Genomic DNA, 12,983 nt, shown 5'->3' with positions numbered 1-12,983 from the left:
TTTAGCCCAAAGGTCCCCCAGCTCTTGGACACCAGAAACAGCCACTTGTCCAAAGACCTAAGTCCCCTCTGGACCTGCCTGAGTACTATAAGGATGAGGCTCTCAGGCTAAATTCCCAGCTGTGGGGGACTTGGGGGGTGGTCATCTAAGGGGAAGGATTTTAGAAGGACAGAAGATTCCTTCTTGCTCCCGCTGCAAAGCCAGCTCCTGTCATCATGAAACTCAACCCCGTCTCCCCGCTGCACTCTGTGCAAGGCTACTTACCATCCATTTGAGCATGATAGTGGTCTCGTTGACAGCATCGGTGAAGGTGATATAAGGGCCTGCCACAGGCCTTTCGTACACACGGCCACTATAGCTTGACACCACATATGGCCGGGAGGGGGCGCTGGGCTCACTCTCCCCCAGCATGTTCAGAGCCCTGACCCGGAACTTGTAGGAGGTGCCTGGTAAGAGACACTCATTTGAACCCAGGAGCTAGAGAACACTTGTGACCCACTCCCACCCAGCACACCCAGAGCCTAGAGGGATCTTTTGGGTAGCCCTTCCCCAAATGCAAGTGCCCAAAAGACACAAGAACTCCCATCTTCTTCAGAAAGGAGCCACAGAGGGGCTACCTATGGACCTCTTGCAGAGAGGAGGAGGATAAGGAAGGGTTTGTAGGATGGAGGGGACACTACCAAGGGCATCCACATAAGCAAGATGGCAGGTGGCAGACCAGCAGAAAGAAGAGCCTCCAAAGTTCCAATTGTCCTCCGAGGGGTCGGGGACAGCTGGGAGACCAGGTGGGACAGTGGCCAGACCCCTACCTTTCTCTAGGCCAGTGATCTCCACCGAGAGCCGGGAAGGAGGGATGGCACTGGTAGCTAGAATCCAGTCCCCCACTTTCTTTAGCTTCTTGTACTCCACACGGAAGGACTGGATTGGGAAGCCACCATTCCCACGGGGAATCCAGGTCACATACACTGATGTCTCAGAGGCCATGGAGATAGTGGGCCTGTCAGGAGCTTCTGGGGCTGGAGAAAACAAGATGTGAGGGATGAAGGAAGCAGAAGGGATACGGTAAGTTGGTTGTATTCCAACTAAACTTGGCCTGTCCCTGACTGGGGCCTATTCTTCCCCCATTCCTCTCCCTCTGGTGGTCGTATCAGGTCTTCCAGAACCACCTGGGTCACCTTCTCCCAGAAGAAGCCCTTAAGCTAGGGCCCCCAGAACCATGTTTCTGCAGTGTCAACCTGCGGAGGGACCAGAGTCTGTGGCTGTCTCCTCTGTGCTGTCTGGACCCACAAGGTTAGCATTTCCCCTACCTGCATGTCAGACTACCATGTTTTACTTGAAAAACTCCAATCTATGTTTTCTTAATGGGGTTGGCTGGGGAGATGCCAGGAAAATATTGTAAGGCTTCCCAGACCCACAGAACAAGACCCCATTCCACCTGCAGCAATGAGCCTTCTAAGGCAGTGGACCTAGTTCCAGTTCTGACTCCTGCTCACTCCCTCCCCTCTGAGCTGCTGGGGGCTTACCAGAGAGGCGGCCATGGTCTGGCTGGCTGCTGCTCTGGGGGCTGGCTCCAGGGTCATCTCTCTGGACCTGCTGCTCCTTGCTGGCCATGATTTCAGGTTTGGGCCGCCGTCCTGGATGGAAATGGATTGAAACCAGCAGGTGGGGGAGGATATATTGGGTCTCCCTTTCCAGAGAATTCTTTCAGTCTGAGACTCTGCCCGGGAGGGTGGCGGGGGGAGGCAGGGTATCTAACCATCCTGGTACTACATTTGGCCCCTGTGTGTGTATGTGTGTGTGCATGTGTACGTGTGTGTTCTGGCTGGGGAGGGGGGGCAGTGGTCAGAGAGACCAGCTGGCAGGTCTTCTGATGAGACACAGGACTTCAGCCTGGGCTCATAAACCATAGGGAGGCAACAGCTGAAAGGAAGGTAAAGTTCAAGGTGAATAGCTGGGTCAAGGTGAGCAGGACTTCCATCCTGGGCCTCACAAGATTTGCTCAGGCCCACAAAACCCCAAGCTGGGGGCAATGTTTGCTCCTTACCAGTTCGGAAGGTGACCATGGCTGTCTGGCCTTCGCCTGCACAGTTGTAAGCTGCCATCTCCACTTCGTACAAGCTCCCAGGGTCGAGTCTGGTGAGGGTCAGGCGGTGCTGGCTGGCCGCTATGCTGGAGACGGTCCAGTTGTCGGAGGAGTTTGTGACCTGCTGGAGAAGGTAGCTGGTATCAGAACCGGCATCTCAGCCCAGAGCTGCCGGTGGCTGAGGTTTGCGGAAAAAGCAGAATGGAATCCAACAGGGCAGGAGGAAAAGAAGGCCTGGTTTGGGGAGGGTAGTGCTGCCAAGCGCAGACGGGTGCTGCCGGCCCTGGGACTTCCCTCCTCACTGGGACAGTGAAATAGGCTCCATGATCCTTCATCTAACCATCCCGTCAAAGAAAATTCTGTGCAGAGGGTCGAAAGGCCTCCTGCTGCTGAGAATTTCTCCAAAGACCTCCTCTCCATATTTCTGAAACCTACACATTTAACTTTTTTTCTCCTCGCTCTATTTAAACCAAATAAACACAGTCCCTTCAGTTTATATTCTGGGGGGATGATTAGGAGGATAAAAGCAGCAGCACCAGTAGAAAGAGTCTCAGTTGCTGAGTGCTTACTGTGAGCTCAGCATGGAAGCAAGCACTTCACAGCCCCTATGAAGAGCTTTCCTGACAAAAGCCCAAGAGACAGGTGCTAGTTTTGTTCCTGCTTCACAAATGCTAAGGCTTGGAGAGAGGAGTAATTTGCCTAGAACTACATTGCTAGTGAGCGCAAAAATCATGACTTGACTACAGAGGAAATGTTCATAAACATATGTAACTCATCCTAGGAAGAGAATCTGGGAGACAGAAAATCTTGGATTTAAATTCTGATTGTGTCTCTAAATCCAACTGTGTAACCCTGAGCCAGTTTCCTAACCTCTCTGATCCTTAAGGTTTTTATTTCTAAAAGGAGTCAAATAAAAGCTCTTGGCTTCCTCTGAAGATTAAACGAGATGACATACATAAAGTGTCAGGCACTGAACCTGGCATGGAATAGGTTCCCAGCGAGGCCCGACCCTTTCTCCAGACTCACCCCACATCCTCCACTTGGCAGGTTGCAGCCATTTGGATCTTCCTGCTCCTGCTCCCGCCCTCACACCTTACGTTGTGCTTAAAGACTGCAGATGAATTGTAACTATTATGAATTAATCTTTAATGGCCCCAAATTCCTAGCCCTTTAAAGAAAAAAATCCAGGCTTCCTCCCTGACAAGCGATGCCGATGCCGCGAGGCTGCTTCATCTCCCTACCCCACCTTCCAGGACAAAAGGCTTAACTGTCAACAGTGCAGATCTCACACAGTCTGCTGGGACCTGAAGCTGTGGTTTGCTCAAGAATTAAACAGCTGGTAGGAAAAGCCCTTATCCCTAAGCAGAATATTCCGAAGTAGAACAAAACCTACTATTCAAAGGACAGGGATGGTCTGGCTTCATTTATGCCAGACTTCCAAGATTTGTTCCAAGGGGAGAAGTTTTTACAAACTGAGAACCCTCAGTGGTACTGGAAACCCAGACACGGTAGCCTGGGCTCCGCAGATGCGGCAGGAAGTAAAACTGGCTTCACGAAAAGTGAAAATGAGCTGAGTGATTCCCAGTTTCCTGCAAGAGAATGGGCTGTAAACACAACCCAAACACTGGTTTTTCATTTCAAAATCCTTTCTTGTGTGACGATCCGTAAGACCTGCAAGTCCCTTGAGAAACGCATGGCTTGCAAGACATAATGTCTCTCTTGGCTGTGTCTACTGAGCAGCCCCCAGTGCCCCACAGGCCGGAGCCTAACTGAAGCCAGACCCAGCAGGGACGTGGTCCTCTCACAGTCCTGTACCCCTTTCTCCCTCGGTCCTCCCAGTGCTGGCCTCACACTGCCACTGGGCTCGAAACAAAACTAAGAAACAGCATGGTCATTAGTCACTGTCACACGCACATGGGGTGAATGTGGCCTCGGCCTGGCATTTCCGGATCACCATGCATGGCCTTTGCCAGCCTGCCTCTTGGTGAAGCCATTTCATGGCCACCTACTGGCCTGAAAAATAGGATTCTTGTTCTCATTGCTGGTTCTTGTCTCCTGGGGATCGTGAGCATTTGGCCTGCCCTGATCTCTTTGTACAGCTCTGAGATGGAGGTGTCTAGTTACAGGGGAAACAAGGATTAGGACCAGCCCTGCCCCATAACCTGGGCAGAACAATGCAGCTTTTTAAAAAAAATACATTCACGCCCTTTGCTGGCTGGCTGTGAAGAGGCGCACAGGCGAGTGTCAGTGAGAGAATGGGCCCCCAAACCCCCAACCCCCACCTAGGAGGCAGTTTTGCCTCGGTGTCTTTCCACCAAGCCAGAGTCAGTGTGTCTTTGGACTTGTCCTGAGCCGAGGTCATAGAGGGAAAGAACAGAAGGTGAGGGGCTGGTGGGATCCAGAACAGGGGAAAACCCTACTGCATAGCCAACACACCGCACCACACAGGGCCGGGTTCATTTTTGGTTTTGGTGGGGAAGAACAGTTGATAAATACTTTTAGAATATAAGATATGGTGCCTATATCAAATAACATTTAAAAAATCCATTTAAGAACAATAATTTTCTACTGTCTAATGGTCTTAGAAAAAGCAGCACACATCTGGGATGAACTGAAATGCTCATCCAGGACATTTCTTAAAGGAAATCTTATGTCCTTCTCCCCTGTGGGGTAACAGCAGGTGAGCCCATAGCCCCATCCCGTCTCACAGGACACTGTGTCGAAGAAAGTGGCCTACCCAGCTGTCCCCACACCCTGCCAGAGCCAGGAGTCCTCTCCCTGCTAGCTCCCAAAACACCCAGTTGGACAGGCCTCTGTCTGTCAAGGAGAAACAGCTGAGGTCTGAGCAACATCATGGGCTTAGCTCCAACGCCGGCTTGTCAAAGCCGAGCCATGAGGAATCCTGAAACTGAGGGACTATGTTAGAGCCTGCAGAGAAAACACTTGCTCACAAATATTTGTTTTCCTGGCCCTAGAGCAAGCTTGCCATGTGGAGTCCCTGCAGGGATGTGCCCAGTGGAGCTTCCTTTGGTTAAAAAAAAACAAAACAACATCAACGACAAAGGACAGAGGGAAGGGGGAGGGCAGGTGATGGTGAATAGGGAGACTGTTAACTCTCGCCCGGGAGGAGAAGCTGGTGGTGGTAACTTCTGGGAAACCAGCGCACAGAGAACCTGAAGGAACCTGCATGACTTTTCCTGGGCCTCTTGGGGTCCCACATGCCTCAGCTCACAAGGGCCTTCCTGGGGGGTGGTAGAAAAGTGCAGTGACGGAAGATAGAAGGTCAAGATCAGCAGTGGGAGGTCCAGGCCGCAGGAACTCAAGGGAGATGGCCAGCAGGCAGAAGGCCCTGCCCGGTCTGAGAGGTCTGCACAATGCCAGGCACCATACCTTGCGGTGCTTCACCACGTAGTAGAGGATCGGCGCCCGGCCGCCACCCTCATGCCGTGGCCGCCACACCAGCTCGTACGAGTCCGTCTTCGAGGTCCGGGGTGAGCTGAGGATGATGGGCGCCTCGGCAGGAGCCACCTGCCCCTTCTCCCTGGGGCACGGTGGGGAAGCTGGCTGCTCTGAGGTCGGGGGCTTTGGGAGCCCTGGGCGCCCCCTTAGCATCTGGTCAGGGCTTCCGGGTCTGGAGGGTAACATGGAAGGGGTGGCAGTGTCCAGCTTAGCATCCCGCCATGGCCTCAGGGTTGTACCTGGAGGACCAAGAAGGAAAGAGAAGGGAAGGAAGGGGATGTTGGTTCCCCTGGTCGTGGGCTGAACTGCTGTCCCCAGGGAGAAGACAGAAGTGAGTGAGAAAACCTGCAGGGCCAGGAGGAGCCCTCAGCTCAGAGCCTGAGGTGACCATGAGCCCACTCCACACACAGTCAGGTTCTGTGGGAAGAGAGAGGGCTGTGTCACTGCCCAGCCAGGAGAGATGGGCTGCCTGGTGCCCTGGGCCCAGGCTTCTTGCCATGGCCTGGGGCAGCCCCGCCGGCTCCTGTGGGATGCTGCGACCCCCTCCTTACGCCTATGCTGGGGTGGGGGACATGAGCCTTCCCTGTGGGGACTTAGCACCATGCAGCCTTTCCCTACTCCACCGCAGCTGCCTGGCATGCGAAGTGGGGAGCCGACTGTAACCCCCCTCTGAGAATCCAAGAGGCCAGGAGAGCAACACCTCCTTTAGGAGGCAGCTGCAGAATCTGCTAATGTGAGTTTGCCTTTTACCCGACCTCCTGAACCACAGAAGGTTGGCATCTGATCGTGTGGATTCAGCATTGTTTGTGATCATATTTTTCTCAAATTATTTCCTTGGTGAATTTGGTCTCCTCCTCGAAGAAGCTGTATCTTTGTTACGTTCCTCTGCATCCCCCACCTCCAACGTTTAGTCCAGTGCTGAGCACATAAGGAACTGCTCAGGCAGCACAGGTGCCAATTGAAGTCAATCAAGCTGAAAAGGACAGATTTGCTTTTCTTTACTCTAGATCAGTGGTTGTTAAACTGGCTGTCATGGAACGCTAGGGACCCACAGACTCCACAAAATAAAAAGCATTTTAAAAAATAGAACAGTAGGGCGCCTGGGTGGCTCAGTTGGTTAAGCAACTGCCTTCGGCTCAGGTCATGATCCTGGAGTCCCAGGATCAAGTCCCACATCAGGCTCCCTGCTCGGCAGGGAGTCTGCTTCTCCCTTTGGCCCTCCCCCTTCTCATGCTCGCTCTCTCATTCTCTCTTTCTCAAATAAATAAATAAAATCTTAAAAAAAAATAAAAATAGAACAGTAAAGGGGCACACGGGTGGCTCAGCTGGTTGAGTGTCCAACTCTTGGTTTTGGCTCAGGTTGGGCTCGGTGCTCAATGAGGAGCCTGCTTGGGATGATTTTCCTCTTCCTCCGCCTCTGCCCCTCCCTTGCTCATGTGTGCTCACTCTCCCTTTCTCTCAAACAAATAAAAAAAACCAAACCTTTAAAAAAATACAGTGGTAAAATTAATCACTTTCACAAAGTGAAAATGTAGAGCTTCTGACTTTAAGGTTAATGTAAACTTGAACTTACAACTAAAAGCCACTTTTATCTATTTTATATACTGGAGTTCTAAGTTGGATTTCAGTTGAGGAAAGAGCCCTGTGAATGTACAACTGAGATCTCCAGCCTTCTGGGCTGCACTCACCTGGCCTGGCGGTCCTCAGCTGGACCACGGCATGGGCGCTCCCAACTTCATTCTCAGCCATGCACTGGTAGACGCCTTCATCCTCAGGCCCTACGCTGACCACTCGCAGGGCCCTGCGGGACAGTCGGAGGCGCTGGCTGGAGGCGAGGGGCACGGCATTCCTCAGCCATAGCACAGAGGGCGGGGGGTTCCCACGCACCTCACAGGTGAGCTTGGCACTCTGGCCCCACGGGATCACAAGCTGGGACAGCTCCATGGTGACCTCAGGGGGTTCTGCCAGGAAACCAGAGCAGGGGTAAGAAAGGCTGAGGTCTTCCCATCTGGGACCGGACAGGCTGGGGAGGGATCCGTAGTCAGGAATGGGTCCCTCCTTCCAGTGACTGTCGGTAGAGGGAAGGAAAGTCTCCTGTGTCTCTTCTGTCAGTCACAATAGGAAAGGGCTAGAGAGGGATGCCAAGCCTGTAGCCTAGTCCCTGGGGTCCAAGCATCCCCAACTCCCTCTGTCCTCCTCCACTACGCATTGGGCATGGGATCTCTCACAAGCCCTGACCCTGTCTGAGCCTTGGGGTTGGGAGCACCTAGAAAGACCACACCAACCATAGCGAAGGCCAAGGAGAAGAAAGTCTGCAGGAGACACTCACCGAATACCTGGACATTATAGAGGATGACCGCTGCACCAGGCTCCCCGACCCCGTTGTCGGCCATGCAGCGGTAAGTCCCCGAGTCCTCCTCACTGGTGGCATCGATAAGAAGGTTGCTTAGCAGGAAGCGTGTCTTGTTATAGGCGGCGACACTGGAACCATCCTTGGCCCAGGTGACCCGTGGGGGTGGGATCCCACTGGCCACACACTCCAGGATCAGACTCTGGCCCTTGGTGACGATGATGGTCTGGGCCTCTGGGGGGTAAATGATGCGAGCAGCCTCGGCAGTGGAGCCTGGAGGGGCCGGGAGGTGAAGGGCAGCCTGTGGGACCAGGACACAGTGCAGAGGACCCCCCTCTGCCCCACCTCAGGTGGCCAGGCCCCAGAAGGCAGGCCCAGACGGTGTGCACTTGGAATCAAAGAACTCTTCACGGGCTTATGACCTACATCAAGAGAAGCCAGTTACGGCATTCCCCTGCTCCTTGGTTCCTTTATCAAAAACAAGGCCCTCCTTCTGCAGAGAGCTGTTGTAAGAGATGAGCTAATAGACTGGAATAGCAGCACTGACACAACATATGTATGAATAACCATGCATGTTGGCACAGAAAAAGATGAGGGGGTGGGCAGAGAGTGCAGGTGACTTTTTTTGCTTGCACTCAGCAAGTGCACTCCAAGTCAGAGGGTGAGCTAGAAGACAAGGAGCCACAGTAACCCCCCAGACCCCTCAGAGGTCTCGGTGCTCAACATCCCTCACCGTGTGAGCACCTCACGGAGCTGAGCGGGACCTACTGTTTAAAGACACGCATTTCTGTCCTTAGCTGTACGGTGTTCCAAGTCCCCACGGCACATCAACTACTGGCTCGGCCGCTCAGCTAAGGGAGGAGTGATCCTTCGCCAGCCCTGGGGGAGAAGCGGCACTTGCCCTCCAGTGGCCCCTACCCCACGTTGGCCTGTGTGATTCTGCTTTAGGTGTCAAGCAGGGGCAGATCTAGGTTTTATAAGACCCGAGACGTACACAGCTTGGGGGGCCCTTTAGGAACCAGAATGCCCAATTACAGAGACAAAATCCCATGACGGAGGGACTGCTGAGGTTTGAGTTCATTAGCTACACAGTACATCTGCCTCTGGTGTTGCCTCTAAAACCAGACTCCATAGAAGACGTCCCTCTGCTGAATCAGCAGGAAGCCCAGAAAAGTGCCTGTCCCCAGCAAATGCTCGGCAAAGGCAGATGCTGTTTTCATACAACTGGGGGAACGTGTGAGCCTCTGCGGACTGTCACCAGAGGGAGGTGATGGGCACACCTCAGGGGCACAGGCAGTGTAGGCTTGGCCTGGCCTCACACCAGGCGGGCCCTGTGGCCTCACACGGGCACAGGCGCATCACCGTCTTTCCTACACATGTGCTATCAGCTGTTGACAACCAGGCTGTCTGGCCCCAGCAGCCACGGCCCGACAGATCCCCACTCTGGAAGTCTCATGGTGAAGAAGAGCTCCCAGTTGGCGGGAGAAAGGGACCAGCAAGCACAGCTACCCCCAGAGCTAGGCAGGGGACATGTGCCGCTAGAGGGGAGAGGACGCCACTGCATCTGAGTCCTGGATGCCCCACTGGCCTGAGCCTCACAGCTCCCACCTCCACCTCAGAGAACACAGATTTTGAGCATGGCCTGTGCCCCGCTCCCCAAATCCCCTCCCGTCTCAGCCTGACCAGCCCCTTCCATCAGTGAGACACCCCCGCCCCCCCGGCCCCTTACGGCGCACTCGGAGCCTGTCACTGGAGCCCGAGGTTTTCACTTCCTGGGTCACTGGGTTGTAGGCAGCACACTTGTACATTCCCTCATCCTCCTGGCTCGCATTCACAATCTGGAGGTTTCCCGATGGCATGATCAGGTAGTTATCTGAGAAAAGGGCAAGGTGAAGGGGACATGGGGTGAGTTGGGACTAGAATACTACAGCCAGCAGTTTCCAGTGGGCAGGCAGGGCAAGAGCTATAAGCTGTACATCTGAATCCCAATAAGCCCAAACTGAAAATACTACTCATCCCTGTAAAACCTCAGATCAAGGGGGACAGCAATGCCAGGGAATAAAACTAGCCAATCAGCCAACAAACTGGCTCGTTAAGTCCCCCGAGTTAGTACCTAGGTCTATGAAAGAACATTTTATACCTTCAAGGGAGTAAGGTGGAAAAGAAGCAAGATTAGGGGTCTGCCACAGCTGGGCTTAAGCTTTGGATCTGCCATGCACGGTGTGATTTTGGACAAGCTGATTAACCTCTCAAACCCTGTCTCCTCATGTGTAAAATAGTGTAGTATGTGTCACCTCAGAGCCACTGTAAGGATTGAGGGGCCCCTGCTGTACACCTGGGAGAGGAGATGATCATTCCTGTAAGCCATGAGGAAGGGGGGAAATAAATTTAGAATTTCCCATGAGTCTCCGTCAGGGTCATGTCACTGAGCCACCTTGCCACTGCATTTCTGTAACCAGGGAGGAATATTCTAACTCCCAAGCACCACCTTCTCCATGAAGGTCACTGAAACGCTTCTTCTGCATCACTGGTTTGCTAGACTTTGTCTGCTTCGGGACCAGGGGTGCCATGGGGACGGGACACCGCAGATGTGTTCTGCTTCTTTCAACAGGAGCAGATTCATGGCTTCTGGATACCTCAACGACTGGGACGGTATTCAGCTTCCTGGTAGGCAAAGCACCGGCCATCAGTGCAGAGCCTTCTGGTGGCCTGGCCTGCCCCGGGGGTCCTAGTGTCTCCGAAATCTATGTTCACTGAGCCTGGTGCCTGCCCATCACTGGGCCACCCCAGGATGCTCAGCTCAGTTAATGCCTGAAGAGTGGGAAAAATCCGACTCCTGTGTGGTGGAAGCTGTGTATAGCCAACCTCCTGCTGGGGATGATGGAGATTAATGCTCTATTCCTCTCAGTCTCTGGTTTTCTCTGAGTAGCAGGATTAGGGGTTTCACCCTTTCAAAAATATTATTTTCTATAGTGAACATATATATTCCTCACCGGAATACAAGGACATATATTCCTTTCAAAATCAGAAAAACTTAGTGAATGGAAATATTTAAGTGTCTATAGGATATTCTAAAAGGAATACATTTTAAACTGCGGGTTCAGTTAAGCAGGGTCTACTTGGCCTTGAGTGAAGGGTCAACTATGGGAAGAAGCTATCTTCATCTTGAGAGACATCCCTCTCCTCCCTGTCATTCTGTGGACCACAGCTTGGCCTCTCCTAGCCCAGCTGTCACGTACCCTGTAGCCTGGGCAGGAAGCTAGGACAGCTGAGACAGCCGTGTTACTAGGAAGATGGGGAGGGAAAAACTCCAAGTCCCACCAGAAAGCTTCCTCTGCTGTGTGGGAACGAACTCCATCTCCCACTGGGGCATCACTGCAGCCCCATGGATGGCTGGGTTCGTGAGGCCACCTTGCTGTGTGCGCCTGGTGGCAGGGAGCACACACACGAAGAACTCAGTGCTGACAGCCTTGGTCAAATGGTGACAGCTCAGTGACATCTTCCAGAGCCTCAAAGGATGAAGAAATTCCTCTCAACAGGGCAGAAGACCTCCATTATGGAAACCAATCCCTTTAGGATCCTACAGGGCTAACCAGCAAGGCAGAAGACAGCTGATCAGCATGGGGAGAGGCCTGAGGGCATGCTGATGGGAGTTGGGGAAGTAGTAACCAGAGATGGTCAGCTTCCCCACCCCCAGCCTCCGCCTCAGGGCTCCTCCTTGCTCACTTACCCCTCGATGCCTCCAGCCACTCCTGCTTGACGCTGTACCGGACCTGGGCTTTCGGGTGGCTCTCAGGAAGGTGGCAGGCAATGACTGCTGTGTTCCCCTCATCCACTTCAATCACGTGCTGCACGTCCAACTTGAAGTCCTGGAGGTCTGTGGAGAGAAGGGAAGGTGCCAACTGGGCCTCGATGGAGGAGAGAGACAAAGCACTGTTTCAGGGTGGGCGGATGCCTTGGTGTCTTCAGTCACAATGAGGAGCTATACAGGAGCCTCACCCCTGGGGGCTTTCCAGGAGTGTCCAAGTCCTTCCTCTAGCCTTCTGTTGTCTCTAAGAGTTTGCAGGATGGAATGTTTGGCCTCCATCACTGCATGAGAGTTCAACTTGGTTTATACACATAAGCTGCAGAGTGGTGACATGGGTGGAGAATTCCTTCAGGAGATGCCCATGACACAGACTGGCTCTTCTCTTACTCTGAGACATGGCGGCAAGTTGGCCAGGCCCATTGGCCCTACCAAACCTGGCAGGAGATGGGTCAATGATCAAGTCCTAAATGCCCGGGCACAGCTCAGCCAATGGAGACTGAAGGGATTGATGGAAGAATCTCTTCTTTCCAGTGTAGTCAAGTTCCCTCATTCTTCTTTGACAACCTTGGTAAAAGTGACAGATCCGAGATGCCGCTCAATTGCTAACCACGGTTGTAAAGGAAGGCTGGGCTTCCCAGGAGCTGTACTCTCAGTCATGGCTAATCCTTTCTTGGGGCTGGGGGTGGGGGATCTGGGGATGGTCTGAGGGCTTTCTAAGGCAAAGATGGATCTCTGCAGTGTAGCTAACGGCAGTGGATTATGGGAGGGCTGATAGTCCTAACACTAGGCTGTGGTGTCTGACAGTAGAGTGGCCATCTCTTCCAACTTGGCTTGGTGGCAAAACTGGGATCTAAGCCAGTAGAGGAGGCGATCCATCTGTTTCCCCAAATAATTCAACAGTTCAAACAGCAAAACTCTCATTGTATGAGCCAAATCACTGACGTCCCTGAACAAAATGGGACACCTGTGCCATAAAAGTCCCGAACTTGTTTTTCAGGACTGTGGTTGAATTCAAGAGAAGAAATAAAATGAAATGGGGATAAAATAAGAAAGATGAGAATTTTTACCCAGATGCTCCCTTATAAAGGTATTAGAAAGTCCTCGAGGCACCCTCTCTGAATGTTGACCATACCACATTCTGCTCAGCTCCTGAGCGTGGATGCCGTCAGAGCTTTTACTGCAATTCTGCTGCAAGACTCCACCTGCCTGTGTTGTTTCCCGGGAGACCCAGAGAGGGCAAGAAGGTGACAGGAGCAGGCGGGAGTCAGGTTTCTCATAGAAGG

The 12,983-nt window shown here is 52.9% G+C and overlaps 1 protein-coding gene across 7 annotated transcripts in view; it reads right to left on the bottom strand.

The window, feature by feature from the left end:
* BOC (BOC cell adhesion associated, oncogene regulated) overlaps positions 1-12,983 on the bottom strand; it is a 70,182-nt gene that overhangs the window by 6,518 nt on the left and 50,681 nt on the right. For 6 of the 7 annotated variants that reach the window (XM_047724910.1, XM_047724912.1, XM_047724915.1 and 3 more), the window contains 9 exons: positions 11,623-11,769; positions 9,622-9,765; positions 7,872-8,165; positions 7,231-7,503; positions 5,474-5,781; positions 2,045-2,207; positions 1,524-1,634; positions 810-1,016; positions 265-446 (listed from right to left, as the gene is read on the bottom strand). In XM_047724910.1, coding sequence (XP_047580866.1) covers positions 265-446; positions 810-1,016; positions 1,524-1,634; positions 2,045-2,207; positions 5,474-5,781; positions 7,231-7,503; positions 7,872-8,165; positions 9,622-9,765; positions 11,623-11,769 — 1,829 coding nt within the window. The remainder of the gene's footprint in view (positions 1-264; positions 447-809; positions 1,017-1,523; positions 1,635-2,044; positions 2,208-5,473; positions 5,782-7,230; positions 7,504-7,871; positions 8,166-9,621; positions 9,766-11,622; positions 11,770-12,983) is intronic. The other variant, XM_047724899.1, reaches the window with a different exon arrangement.

The sequence above is a fragment of the Lutra lutra genome, chromosome 1, assembly GCF_902655055.1.
Source record: "Lutra lutra chromosome 1, mLutLut1.2, whole genome shotgun sequence".
NCBI classification, from domain to species: Eukaryota; Metazoa; Chordata; class Mammalia; order Carnivora; family Mustelidae; genus Lutra; species Lutra lutra.
The sequence above is the reverse complement of the archived record's forward strand: the minus strand, read 5'-3'. Positions and strand labels throughout refer to the sequence as shown.